The 14,163-nt window shown below is 46.0% G+C and overlaps 1 protein-coding gene across 7 annotated transcripts in view; it reads left to right on the plus strand.

Annotated features, from left to right (window-relative positions):
- ULK4 (unc-51 like kinase 4) overlaps window positions 1-14,163 on the plus strand; it is a 988,030-nt gene that overhangs the window by 59,214 nt on the left and 914,653 nt on the right. For all 7 annotated transcript variants that reach the window (XM_073678125.1, XM_073678126.1, XM_073678132.1 and 4 more), the window contains one exon: window positions 306-445. In XM_073678125.1, the coding sequence (XP_073534226.1) occupies window positions 306-445 (140 nt within the window). The remainder of the gene's footprint in view (window positions 1-305; window positions 446-14,163) is intronic.

The following is a 14,163-nucleotide window of genomic DNA, read 5'->3' on the forward strand; positions in this document are numbered from 1 at the left end:
ATCTCAGATCACCTGCTTCCCATACCCTATTGGCAGTGTCAACCCGCAGAAGGTTCTCTACATGCCCCCATAACATTACCTATGGTTAAACTACCCTATATTCCTAAGACGTGAGAAATAAGTAGGCATAGGAACACTCTTTCTGGATGCAGCCATGTGGCAGTATCAGTATACACTGGGGCTGAGGAACAGTTTCCATCTTAATGATGTGCTTACGTCTGATTCGATTGCTATTCTGTTTTGCAATGCCGTATGAAAGCCTGTCTCTTTCCCTTGTGTATAAATCCTATTACAATCCATTACAGGAGGCTCACTGGAAACAGTCATTGGTCAGGATGAGCACTTGCCTGAAGATACGATTAGAGAATTTGCAGTCGATATTATTTCTGGACTCTATTATATTCATGAAATTGGAATACTTTTCTGTGATCTGACGCCTCGGAAGGTAAGACCTATATTTTGGATATTGTTACATGGAATATGGATGGGATTCTGCCACTTGATTATGGATGGTGTGGCATCCAATGTGACTTAACTGACTGGACAGGACCAAGCTGTCTTAATACTGAGATTTTTAGTCCCAAGCATCTTTGTATTAATCTGACACCCCCACCGATCATTCTTTGTTCCAGTCACCGATGGATGTAAACGCTTTAGCCCGGATTAATCAAAGTAATTCCGTCAGAATTTTTGGTAAATTGCTGTTAAAAGCTGCAAAAATGTTGTGACTTTTGGCATTTTCAAAATCGTTTCCCTCAGCTGATGGGAGGAGTGCTACTTTTAATTTTTCTGGCTGCTGCATAAGAACTTGCTGTTTTGCGTGATGAGCTGTATATAGCATAGTTTTGGCATTTTTTGTCTTTTTATTTTTTTCCTCCACCACCTTCCCAAGAGCAACAACTTTTTTTTTTTTCTGTCACCATGACAGCATCATACAAGAGACAGGGGATCCGCCCTTCATGGACAGGAAGCCTTCAAGGTAAAAAAAAAAAAAAAAAAAAAAAAAAAAAGGGCGACGCCTCTCTCCGCCTCCAGATACGGCCAAAGAAGAAAAGAAGATTCCCAGACCTGGGACGTCAGAGGTCCGGTGGGGCACAGCCTCTGTTGAGGCGGCGCTGAGGAAACTGCAGCGCTACTCGGGGCCCGATGGGTTTCCGTCCCGTGGACGAGGCGTGGGCTGCGGCGCCTTCACAGCAAGGTGGCCTGCAGCCGTTCGTCCTGGCCCGGCATCAGGTAGCGTGAATCCGAAAGTCGCGCCCTGACGACGGGGGCCGGTCACATGACTGGAGGGGGCGATACCGGGAAAGAACGCCAGCAGGCAGGTCCTTACACATCAAGGGGAAGTGCAGTGTCAAAGCCGACTACCTGAGCCGCAGACTGCTTCAGCAGGGGGCATGGTCCCTGAAAATGTCAGTGTTCGAACAAGTCGTGGACAGATGGGGTCATCCAGGCATAGATCTATTCGCCACCAGAATAAACAGGAAGCAGGGAAGATTTTTTTGTTCTCTCAACCCGAGAGAAGATCCCCAAGCGGTAGACGCGTTCCTGATCAATTGGGACTTCCGTCTTGCATATGCCTTCCCCCCAGTTTGTCTGATACCAGCAGTTTTGAGGAAAATCAGGCAAGACAAAGCGAAAGTGCTTCTGATAGCCCCCTTCTGGCCCAAGAGACCGTGGTTCTTCTAGCTAAGGAGGATGTCTGTCACGAAGCCCTGGATCCTCCCGGAGATCCCGGACCTTCTGTCTCAAGGACCTATTTTCCATCCCCAGGTAACAGGCTTGCATCTGACAGCCTGGAACTTGAGAAGTCATTGTTAGAAGGTAAGGGATTCTCTTCAGGCTTGGTTTCCTCTCTGTTAGGTGTAACGGGTCTGGGAGGCGGAACCTCTGAGCTACTATACAAGGGGGTGGCCCTTGTAAGGGAGCGGGTGGCAGTCTCTGGATGAACGGACAGGGAGATACGGCAAGTGATCAGGGCAGTCTCTGGGTAAAGGGAAGGTACGACCTGTGATGGCAGAGCCTCCGGGTAGGCTAGCAGGCAGATGGTAGATGTGTGCTCCCAGGTGAGCAAGCGAGAGTCTCTGGAATAGCAGGTGGTCACGGCACGTGACGGCGGAACCTCCGGGCTGGCAAGCAGGCAGGTAACGGAGAAGCGCTCCCAGGTGAGCGGACAAGAGTCTGAAGTAGCTGATGGTCACAGCACGTGACAACGGAGCCTCCGGGCAGGCAAGCAGGCAGGTAACGGAGAAGCGCTCCCAGGTGAGCGGGCAAGAGTCTGGAATAGCTGGTGGTCACAGCACGTGACGGCGGAGCCTCCAGGTAGGCAAGCAGGCAGGTAACGGAGAAGCGCTCCCAGGTGAGCGGGCAAGAGTCTGGAATAGCTGGTGGTCACAGCACGTGACAACGGAGCCTCCGGGCTGGCAAGCAGGCAGGTAACGGAGAAGCGCTCCCAGGTGAGCGGGCAAGCTGGTCCATAGACAGACTGACCGGAGTTGTAAGGCAGACCGTCGGACCTCAGGAAAGCAGGCAGGTAGCTGATGTGCGCTCCCAGGTGAGCGGGCAGGCTGGTCCTTTAGACAGACTGACAGGAGTAGTAAGGCAGACCGTCGGACCTCAGACTGGCAGACAGGTAACAAGTATTCAGGCAGGAATCAGGCAGGTAACTGGCAGGAAACTGGCAGGTAACTGGCAGCGGGACCTGAGGGCTGAAGCACAGGTGAGACACAGGTGCAAACAACATTGCTCGGGCACCTCCATTTTGGAGGAGGTGCCTTATATATGATGAAGTCCTCCGGCCATTGGCCGGGGACTCCTTAGGACGGCGCGCGCGGCCCCTTTAAGAGGAGGGGAGCGCGCGCGCGCGCGCCCTAAGCACAGGGGCCGGGAAGGAGCGCGCGCTGAGAGCAGAGCAGGAGGAGGACGCCGGGAAGGAGCGCGCGCTGACAGCAGAGCGGGGAGAGGACGCCGGGCACGGAGCAGAGCGGTGAGGGGAGCAGCGTCCCTGCCTAGCAGAGGGCAGGGACGCCAGCGCTACATTAGGTAGTAGGAAGCCGGTTACTACGAAAATATACAGTAGAACCTGGGGGAAATTTATATCATCCACAGGGTCCTCTCCAGTAGGAAAAGTACCCCTTAAAGCAGTGCTAGAGTTCCTCCAGAAAGGACAGGAACAGGGGCTTTCATTTAATACCTTGAAGGTTCAGGTATTGGCCCTTTGGGCACTTTATAACTGCAATCTAGCGGGGAATATGTTGGTGGCAAGATTTATCAAAGCATGTGTTAGAGCCAAACCTATGTCGGTGGCAAGAGCTCCTCCTGGGATTTGAACTTAGTGTTAAACGCTCAAGCAGAAACACCTTTCGAGCCCCTTTCTGCAGGGTCGATTAAAATAGTCACCCTTAAAACTGTGCTCCTCATAGCCCTAACATATGCTCGTAGAGTAGGTGATATTCAGGCCCTATCAGCAGATCTCCCCTTTACTACGATTTTAGAGGATAAGGTAATTTTAAAAACAGACCCAGCCTTTTTTACCTAAAGTAGTGACTAAATTTCACAGGTCTCAAGAAATCTCCCTCCCCTCCTTCTATCCTAATCCTAGGAATGAAAAGGAACTGAAGTTTCACACTTTAGATGTTCGAAGGTGCCTTTTGCAGTATCTTGAGTCCACAGAATCGTGGAGGAGGGATAGGGTGCTGTTCATCTCCTTGCAGGGTTCTAGGAAAGGGTTGAAGGTCTGGGAAAGGGCTTTATCTAGGTGGATAAGAGAACCCATCACGATGGCCTACCTAGGGGCAGGTAAAGCGGCTCCAGAAAATCTAACAAGAGCGATGGCAACATCCTGGGCGGAAAGATCAGGAGTATCCATCGCGCATATATGTAAGGCTGCGACTTGGTTGTCCCCCTCTACCATTTATAATCACTACAGGCTGGATCTATCTGCTTCCTCTGACCTCACGTTTGGTAGAAGGGTTCGACAGGCTGTGGTCCCTCCCTAATGAATGTACATTCTCTGTAATTCTCTCGTTGTATGGTGCTGTCATGGTGACAGAAAAACACGTTTATTACTTATAGGTAATGTGTTTTTTCGGAACCATGACAGCTCCCTAATATCCCCCCCCCCCCCCTATTTCTTAAGTTGTTCGCCCTTCGGGTGGTGGGTTCCTTAGTTTTCACCTTTATCAAAGTGTTAAGTTAATTGCAGTTATGCTCAAAAGTTTACATACCCCAGCAGAATTTTTCCTTTCTTGGCCTTGTTTCAGAGAATATGAATGATAACAAAAAACTTTTTCTCCACTCATGGTTATTGGTTGTGTGAAGCCATTTATTGTCAAACTACTGTGTTTTCTCTATTTAAATCTTAATGACAACCAAAAACATCCAAATGACCCTGATCAAAAGTTCACATATCCCAGTTCTTAATACCATATATTGCCCCCTTTAGCATCAATGATAGCTTGAAATCTTTTGTGGTAGTTGTGGATGAGGTTCTTTATTTTCTCAGATGGTAAAGCTGCCCGTTCTTCTTGGCAAAAAGCCTCCAGTTCCTGTAAATTCCTGGGCTGTCTAGCATGAACTGCGCGCTTGACATCTCCCCAGAGTGGCTCAATGATATTGAGGTCAGGAGACTGAGAGGGCCACTTAAGAACCTTCACTTTTGTTCTGCTGTAGCCAATGACAGGTCGACTTGGCCTTGTGTTTTGGATCGTTGTTATATTGGAACGTCCAAGTACGTCCCAAGCGCAGCCTCCGGGCTGATGAGTGCAAATTTGCCTCCAGTATTTGCTGATAACGTGCTGCATTCATCTTTCCTTCAACTTTTACCAAGTTTCCTGTGCCTTTTGTAGCTCACACATCCCCCAAAACATCAGCGATCCACCTCCGTGCTTTACTGTAGGAATGGTGTTCCTTTCATCATAGGCCTTGTTGACCTCTCTCCAAATGTACCGTTTATGGTTGTTGCCAAAAAGTAAAATTTTGGTCTCATCACTCCAAATTACCTTGTTCCAGAAGTTTTGAGGCTGGTCTCTGTGCTGTTTGGCGTATTGTAGGCGAGATACTTTGTGGCATTTGCGCAGTAATGGTTTTCTTCTGGCGACTCGACCATGCAGCCCATTTTTCTTCAAGTGCCTCCATATTGTGCACCTTGAAACAGCCACACCGCTAGTTTTCAGAGAGTCCTGAATTTCAGCTAACGTTATTTGTGGGTTTTTTTTGCATCCCGAGCAATTTTCCTGGTAGTTGTGGCTGAAATTTTTATTGGTCTACCTGACCGTGGTTTGTTTTTTACAGAGTCCTTGAGTTTCCATTTGTTAATCACAGTTTGAACGCTGCTAACTGGCATTATCAATTCCTTGGATATCTTTTTGACTCCCTTTCCTGTGTTTATACAGTTCAACTACCTTTTCCTGTAGAGCCGTTGACATTTCTTTTGCTTTCCTTATTGCTCACAATCCAGAAACGTCCGTGGCTGGATGAAAGATGCAAGAGTCTGTCTGGATCCCAGAAACTCACTTAGCTTTTATGCACACACACTGATTACAAGCAGCCAGGTCACAGGTGAGGATGTTACCTTTAGTAGCCATCCAAACTCATTTGTGTCAAATTCTGAGCATGTTATCAGGCCAAAATCACCAGGGTATGTGAACTTTTGATCAGGGTCATTTGGATATTTTTGGTTGTCATTAAGATTTAAAAAGAGAAAACACAGTAGTTTGGCAATAAATGGCTTCACCCAACCAATACCCATGAGTGGAGAAAAAGTTTTTTTGCTGTCATTCATATTCTCTGAAACACGGCCAAGAAAGGAAAAAATTCTGCCGTAGTATGTAAACTTTTGAGCACAACTGTATATATGTGTTCACTAAGCGGAAAGTCCTATCATGCTCTGTAAACCTACTGAGGCGGAGAGAGGCGCCGCCTTTTATCTTGAAGGTTTACTGTCCTTGAAGGGCAGAAGGCTCTCATTGTATGGTGCTGTCATGGTTCCAAAAAAACACATTACCGGTAAGTAATATACGCGTTTTCTCTTGACCTAACCATATGAGGGCTTGTCTTTTGTGAGGCTAATTGTGTTTTGAATGACCCCTTTCATTTTACCATATTTACAATTTTTTTTTTTTTATTTCGGTGTACACAGCAAGGGTTGAATGTTATAATAATAATCTTTTTATTTATATAGCGCCAACATATTCCGCAGCGCTTTACAATTCAGACAATTTACAGACATTATGGGCACTGTCCCCATTGGGGCTCACAATCTACATTCCCTATCAGTATGTCCTTGGAGTGTGAGAGGAAACAGGAGAACCCGGAGGAAACCCACAAAAACACGGGGAGAACATACAAACTCCTTGCAGATGTTGTCCTTGGTGGGATTTGAACCCAGGACCCCAGCGCTGCAAGGCTGCAGTGCTAACCACTGAGTCACCATGCTGCCCATAATGCCCATATTATGATCTATTATTAGTTTGGAGAATTATGCCCATAACTATACTAAATAATTATTTTTCAGATTTTATTTACTTTCCCAGACAAAGGGGGTGATTCTCCTCTACAATAAAACATAATATTGTAGTATTGCAGTCTTTTGTAAATTACCAATCTCCCATGAATAAGTACAGAAGCATGGTATATACAGGGACCCTAAGCAAGCTCCTGGCCTACTAAAGGTCGAGGACCCAGCGACTTGCATATTATTGGTGCAATCGCACAGGTCCCAATGATTAAGGGACCCACTTCTACATTCAAAGCAGCTTTTGTCATAGACATGTAAAGGGTGCATTATAATGAGTTATTGGACTGCAAAGCATCCATATACTGCTCTTGCAGGGTCCTATTCTGTCTGTGCCTGCACATGCGAGGGCCTACATGTAGGTTTCAATTCATTCAAGGCTGGCATATTGCCATTCTTAATGAGGCATGCGCTGGATGAAATGGCACTAGATTCAGGCATACACCGCTTAATACATTTTTAAAGCATCTTTCTGCTGGCGTTCCTAGTGTGAGGAATGTACTACAGAGACTGGAATAACTTTTTGTTGTAATTTGTGCCACTTTTATGGATATAACCCCTTCTGACTAAGCCCCGTATAAAATAACAGCAAAAAGTATGAGTTGCACAAAAATTTGAGACCTCTCTAACAATTTTATGCCAGAATTCTGGTGAAAACTGTTTTTAATTAATCGGGGCCATAGTTCGCTATAATACTTCTGTATTGCAGTGTATTATGCTTGTCAACAGAACACTGGCAGGCATTGTATTAGATGTGTAGTAAAACCTTTATCAGATGTGTTTGTTGTTAGGAGCAGAAGCAACGTATTTGCCTGGAGGAGTAACATCAATGCAGAAAATGGATTCTCTGACTTCACGAGTGAACAAACTTTCTTTATTTGTGGGTAAATACAAAGTGCATAGCAGGGTTAAGACATCTATGCATTTCAAGTGCATTACACCCTTAGTCATGACCTTTTAACCACTATCTTTGACTTTGCAATTACCCACAAATAAAGAAGCTTTGTGTAACACTATAGCCGGCGCCCCTGCATCATCCCTCTTTCTCCTCCATGCAGGGACGCCGACATACTCGCCACCCTGGCTGCGTGGTGAACTCCCCGTCTTTTTCTTCCAGTCCCTGTTATCTCTACACGTCACACAGGCTTCCCGGCGGCGCGCTCCCCTGTTCTTAAAGGGGCAGCGCACACACTTTAAAAATGTCACCAGCCAATAACTGGGAGACCTCTTGTATGAAAGGCACCCTCCCCAGTAGATGGGTGCCTGAGCAACTCCTGTAGTTCCCTTCATGTAGTGTGTGTGCGATTGTATGTTGCCAGCTCCCCTGTCCTAGTATCCTGTGTAGTCAGTATGTGAACCTGAACCCATGGTCCTTGTGTGGCCAGGGCTTGAGTTTGAACCCCTGGTCCTTGTGTGGCCAGGTCCTGAACCTGATCTGCACTTGGCAGTCCCTGTAGCCTGAAGCTGCACTAGAGGTACCTGAACCCCGAAGCTGCACCGGTGTTATTTGAACCAGCACCAGCGTCTGTCCTGGTTAGCGTTCCAGAGTCCGTACTGTCTTAAGCCTGTTCCAGTATTCAAATCCAGCCCTGTCTGTGACTCTTACCGTGTCCGTTCTGCCCAAGGATCCAGAACCTGAGTAGTCTGAACGGAGCCCGTATCCTGTTTTGACCGTTTTATTCCAAAACCAGTGCGTGTCTACAAGTTGACCCTTGGGGTCAGCAGCAGCTTTTCTGGGGACTGCCTAGGAGTGGTACCTGGCAGCTACCTGCAGCTTAAGCCTGACTCCACCGTCAGGAGCTCCAGTAAAAACCAGGTAGCTGCTTAGCTATGCCCCTCCTAGGTAAGCCCGGCCTCGTGGCACAGTGGCTCCACGAACCACGTGTGTTATGTTCTGCTACCAAAGCTAAGGAAAGAGAGGAGATCTGTCCCTACTATAAGACTCAGCTGAATCCCTACGATGTAACAGGGAACCTGATCCTGCGATCAGACCTGCTAAAGTCCTAATCTAGTCTGTACGGAGACCTATAGATTTGGGGAGGGAATCCCTACAAGTACTAAGGACTGGGAGGAATATGGGACACCTCCTAACAGAAATAGCAGCAGACAGACGAACAAACAAAATAGATAGAACCTAGAGGTCCGTAGACCAAGCAAACTAACAGAGTTAGATACAGAGCACAGGCTAGCTAGAAAGTAGATATACAATGAAGTCCAGCAAAGCCAGAAGGGCGGAGCAGGATTAAATAGGCCAACAAGGTCATGTGACCAGCAAAGGAAAAAAAACCTAACAGCAAGGTTCTAACAGTACCCCCCCTTCTAAGAGGATCCTCCGGATCCCCTAGGACCAGGCTTATCAGGAAATCTCCTGTGAAACGCTCTGATAAGTCTGGACGCGGAAACATCATCTGACCTCACCCAAGAGTTATCCTCGGGTCCGAAACTTTTCCAGGCCACAAGATACTGCAAACTACCTCTATACCGTCTAGAGTCAAGGATGCGAGAAATTTCATATTCCCCGTCCTCCACCACCGGAGGAACAGAGGCAGAGGCGTCACCATCCGACACAACAGCTTTTTTTAACAGAGAGACATGAAAGACCGGATTAATTCTCCAGGAGGTAGGAACCTCCAACCTAACAGCAGATTGGTTGACAACCTGAAGCACCTTAAAGGGCCCTACAAACTTGGGACCCAATTTCTTAGAAGGAATCCTCAACCGCAGATTCCTAGAGGACAACCAAACCATGTCACCAACAGCGAACAAAACCTCCTGTCGTTTCCTATCAAAGTAGTCTTTAGATTTTCTGTTGGCCTCCTGAAGATTACCACGCACATCCGTCCAAACTCTTTCCAAATCACCGGAAAAATTCTCCTCCTCAGGCACGGCAGATCCCAACTTGGAGAACGACCCAAACGACGGATGTCTCCCAGAACAACAAAAAAAAGGCGAACAACCAGCAGAAGAAGATGTATGATTGTTCAGAGCAAATTCGGCAAGTGGCAGAAACTCAGACCACCCCTCTTGATTGTCTGCCACAAAACAACGCAAGAACTGCTCAACATCCTGGTTTTTCCTTTCTGTCTGGCCATTAGATTCAGGATGATATCCGGACGAAAACGACAAATGAATTCCCAACCTGTCACAAAAGGCACGCCAAAAACGAGCCACGAACTGAGGACCCCTATCAGAAACAATGTCAGTAGGAACGCCATGAAGTCTGACAATTTCCTTGACAAAGGCCTTAGCGAGAGTTTTAGCGCAGGGCAGTTTGACGAAGGGAACCAAGTGACACATCTTGCTAAAACGGTCCACGACCACCCAGATGACAGTAAAACCCTCAGAGGGGGGAAGGTCAGTTATAAAGTCCATAGCCAAATGTGTCCAAGGAGCACTGGGGACCTCCAAAGGACAAAGCAACCCCGCAGCAGGAGTATGTGAGGACTTAGATCTAGCACATATAGTACATTGGCGCACCCACTTAATGACTTCCTTCTGCCATCCAGGCCACCAAAAACTGCGACCCACCAGTCTCTTGGTCTCAGAGATTCCGGGATGACCTGCCAACCGAGATTCGTGACACTCAACAAACAAATCTCTCCTAAAGGTCCCAGGCACAAACAACCTCCCATGAGGAGTGTTAGATGGGGCATTCTCCTGAGCTTTAAGAATCTCATCTTCCAAAACGGAGTCTAAAGCAGCTATCACAACACCTTCTTGTAAAATGTTTTCCTCTTTCTCAGCACCGACTATGGGAGAAAAACTGCGAGACAAGGCATCCGCCTTAACATTCTTAGTACCAGGGATGTAAGTAACGGAGAAATTAAACCGCGAGAAAAACAGTGCCCACCTAGCCTGACGGGCATTCAGGCGCTTGGCAGCGTCAAGATATATCAGATTTTTATGATCCGTAAGAACCTGAACGGGAAATTCCGCACCTTCCAAGAAGTGGCGCCAGTGTTCAAATGCGAGTTTAATAGCCAATAATTCCCGATTACCAATATCGTAATTCAATTCAGTCTCCGAAAATTTTTTTGAAAAAAATGCACAGGGATGTAATCCATCCCCGTTATCCTGAGACAATACTGCGCCAACCCCCACAGAGGAAGCATCAACCTCAACCAAAAACGGCCTAGTAACATCAGGCTGCATAAGGATGGGAGCAGAGGTGAACCTCTCCTTGAGATACACAAAAGCTTCAATGGCCTCAGAAGACCACTGAACCGCATCAGCACCTTTCCTGGTGAGATCAGTCAGAGGTTTGACAATACTAGAAAAATTTTTTATGAATTTTCTATAGTAATTGGCGAAACCCAAAAACCTCTGTATTGATTTCAAACCAATAGGCCTAGGCCATTCCTGCACAGCCTGAACCTTAACCGGATCCATCTCAAAACCTTTGCTGGAGATAATGTAGCCCAAAAAACTAATTCTCTGTACAGCGAACTCACATTTCTCCAGCTTAGCAAAAAGCGAATTGTCCATTAATAACTGTAATACCTCACGCACGCTCCGCCAATGAGACTCCAGATCTGGCGAATAAATCAAAATGTCATCCAAATACACAACCACATTTTTACCGATCAAAGGTCTAAGGATGTCATTAATCAGATTCTGAAAAAATGCAGGAGCATTAGTAAGACCAAAAGGCATAACCAGATTCTCAAAATGACCCACAGGAGTGTTAAAAGCAGTCTTCCATTCATCACCCTCCTTCATGCGCAACAGATTGTATGCCCCCTTAAGGTCAATTTTAGAGAACCACTTGGCCCCCAATAACTGGTTAAACAGATCAGGAATCAATGGCAGTGGGTAAGGATTGCGTACCGTAATTTTGTTAATCTCACGAAAATCCAGACAAGGACGTAAACCGCCGTCCTTTTTTTTTACAAAAAAAAATCCAACCGCCACAGGAGACTTAGAGGGCCTAATGTGACCGGCGGCCAAACTTGTCTGTATGTATTCCTCCAAAGCCTTCCTCTCAGGAATAGTAAGGTTAAATAAACGACTTTTAGGAAGAGTCGCTCCAGGGACAAATTCAATAGAACAATCATAGTCTCTATGGGGAGGCAAAACCTGGGATTCTTTCTCAGAAAAAACTCTCCAAAAATCCTGAATAGGAACAGGCAATTCTCCCCTATCCAAAGCTGCAATACGCCCGTTACAACACTTGTCATAACATTTATGGCTCCAGGATTTAATTTCACTGGTAGACCAATCCAGTACAGGATTGTGAAATTTTAACCAGGGCAAACCCAATATTACTGGAGAAGGCAAGTTATTCAACACTACCAAATCCAATTTCTCATGGTGAACACCATTAATAGTGAGAGGAAATTCACTGACCTTGAGAGTAATATTCTTCAAAGGGGAGCCATCCACAGAAACCACAGCAATGGGGGATGATAAAGGTTCAGGTTTTAAATTGAGTTTTTCCACGAATCCCCCATCAATAACATTCAGTGTAGACCCGCAATCAACAAACACCCGAAATTCCATTAATTTTTCCTGAGCAATCGTGGAAGCAGCTAAAAATATACCCTTGGAATTTAAACAGGCAATACGGGCGTGACTGACCATTTTTTTTTCTTTCTTCATACGAAGCTCACAGCCTTTAATCAAATGACCAGATTTTCCACAATAGAAACACAAGCCTTCTGAAAAACGACGGTGTTTTTCTTGAGAGCGAGGTGCCACCGATCCAATCTCCATCGGTTCACCACTGTTAGTACACACATTATCATAACCAGAAACTGACATAGCAGAGGATTTGCTCTCATTAACCCTAGCACGCAGTCTTCTGTCCACCCGTATAGCTAATTGCATAGCCTGTTGCAAATCCTCAGGTGTAGGATAAGCAATTAGCAGGTCTTTAACCTTTTCACTGAGCCCAGCAAGAAATAGACTTTTCAGAGCAGAATCGTTCCACCCTGTTTGAGTGGACCAACGACGAAAATGTGTACAATATTTTTCCATATTACCTGATCCTTGTTTTAAACGTCTCAACTCAGTCTCAGCTGATGCCACACGGTCAGGATCATCATATAATAGTCCTAAAGCAGAAAAAAAACTATCCACTGATCTGAAGCATGTATCACTAGGTTGCAAAGAAAAGGCCCACTCCTGAGGCTCTTTGCGCAAAAGTGACATTATGAACCCTACGCGCTGGGATTCATCCCCAGAGGACTTGGGTCTCAAACGAAAATACAATAAGCAAGCATTTTTAAATGAAAAAAATTCTCGATGTTCACCAAAAAATAAATCCGGCAAACATACCTTAGGCTCCAAGAAATATGCTCCAGGACAGTTACTCACGTGCTGACGGAGCTCGGCCACTTCCAGAGAGAGTCCCTGCAGGTGTTTAGCCAAATCCTGAACCGACACCATGATGGAACAAAAAAAAATCTTTCCTTAGAGAATTTACAGGCTGGACTTACTGTTATGTTCTGCTACCAAAGCTAAGGAAAGAGAGGAGATCTGTCCCTACTATAAGACTCAGCTGAATCCCTACGATGTAACAGGGAACCTGATCCTGCGATCAGACCTGCTAAAGTCCTAATCTAGTCTGTACGGAGACCTATAGATTTGGGGAGGGAATCCCTACAAGTACTAAGGACTGGGAGGAATATGGGACACCTCCTAACAGAAATAGCAGCAGACAGACGAACAAACAAAATAGATAGAACCTAGAGGTCCGTAGACCAAGCAAACTAACAGAGTTAGATACAGAGCACAGGCTAGCTAGAAAGTAGATATACAATGAAGTCCAGCAAAGCCAGAAGGGCGGAGCAGGATTAAATAGGCCAACAAGGTCATGTGACCAGCAAAGGAAAAAAAACCTAACAGCAAGGTTCTAACAACGTGAGCCACCTGCGTGCATGACACTTTGTTCATAAAACCGGAGTATCCATTTTCTGCATGAAAAATACAGCTGGCACCTGCAAGTAATGGTTTACCCACAGATGCTATTCTCGTATCACCATAAAATAATATTAAAGTGAACCTGTCCTGTCTGATAACGCAATTTATCTGCAGATATAAGGTTAATCTGCAGGTTAATAGCGTTAGAAAGGTGCCCTACTGAAAGCGCGACTATCAGGAGAAAATAAACTTTATTCCTTCCAGGCGCTGCCAGTTTTCAGTCATACTAGTGTGGCGGTGCAACACAGTCTCCACTCACAGCATCCCGGCACTTTGACCTCCAGCTCTGCAGTTCATCAGTGCTGTGAGCTGTGACTCTAGCTCCTGCGTGCACGCCTCTATGACTAAAAGCCGGCGCTCCCAGGAGGAATAATCTTCATTTTCTACCTGGAGTCACACTTTCAGTATGGCAGCGGTGTAGCTTCCTAACACTATTTACCTGCAGATTAACCCTATACCTGCAGGTTAATAGCATTATCCGAGGTGACAGGTTTCCTTTAAAGGCTAACTATACTATCAAGTAACTTTTTTATCGTAATAAGCTGTGCTTTGTGTTGACATGCGAAATAACACTTTTTCTGGTCTTTATATGACTTGTATCCTGTGTTTTCACAAGGTTTCCTTGCAGCAGGGATTCTATCTAATTTGCAATTGGCTCTGAGCTGGTGGGAGGAGACAAGCTGCTATAATGTCTTCGATAGAAGCAGCAGAGGCATGGAGAATATTATGTA

Source organism: Phyllobates terribilis, unplaced genomic scaffold (genome assembly GCF_046119375.1).
Source record: "Phyllobates terribilis strain yellow unplaced genomic scaffold, ASM4611937v1 Scaffold_4__5_contigs__length_816908805, whole genome shotgun sequence".
NCBI lineage: Eukaryota > Metazoa > Chordata > Amphibia > Anura > Dendrobatidae > Phyllobates > Phyllobates terribilis.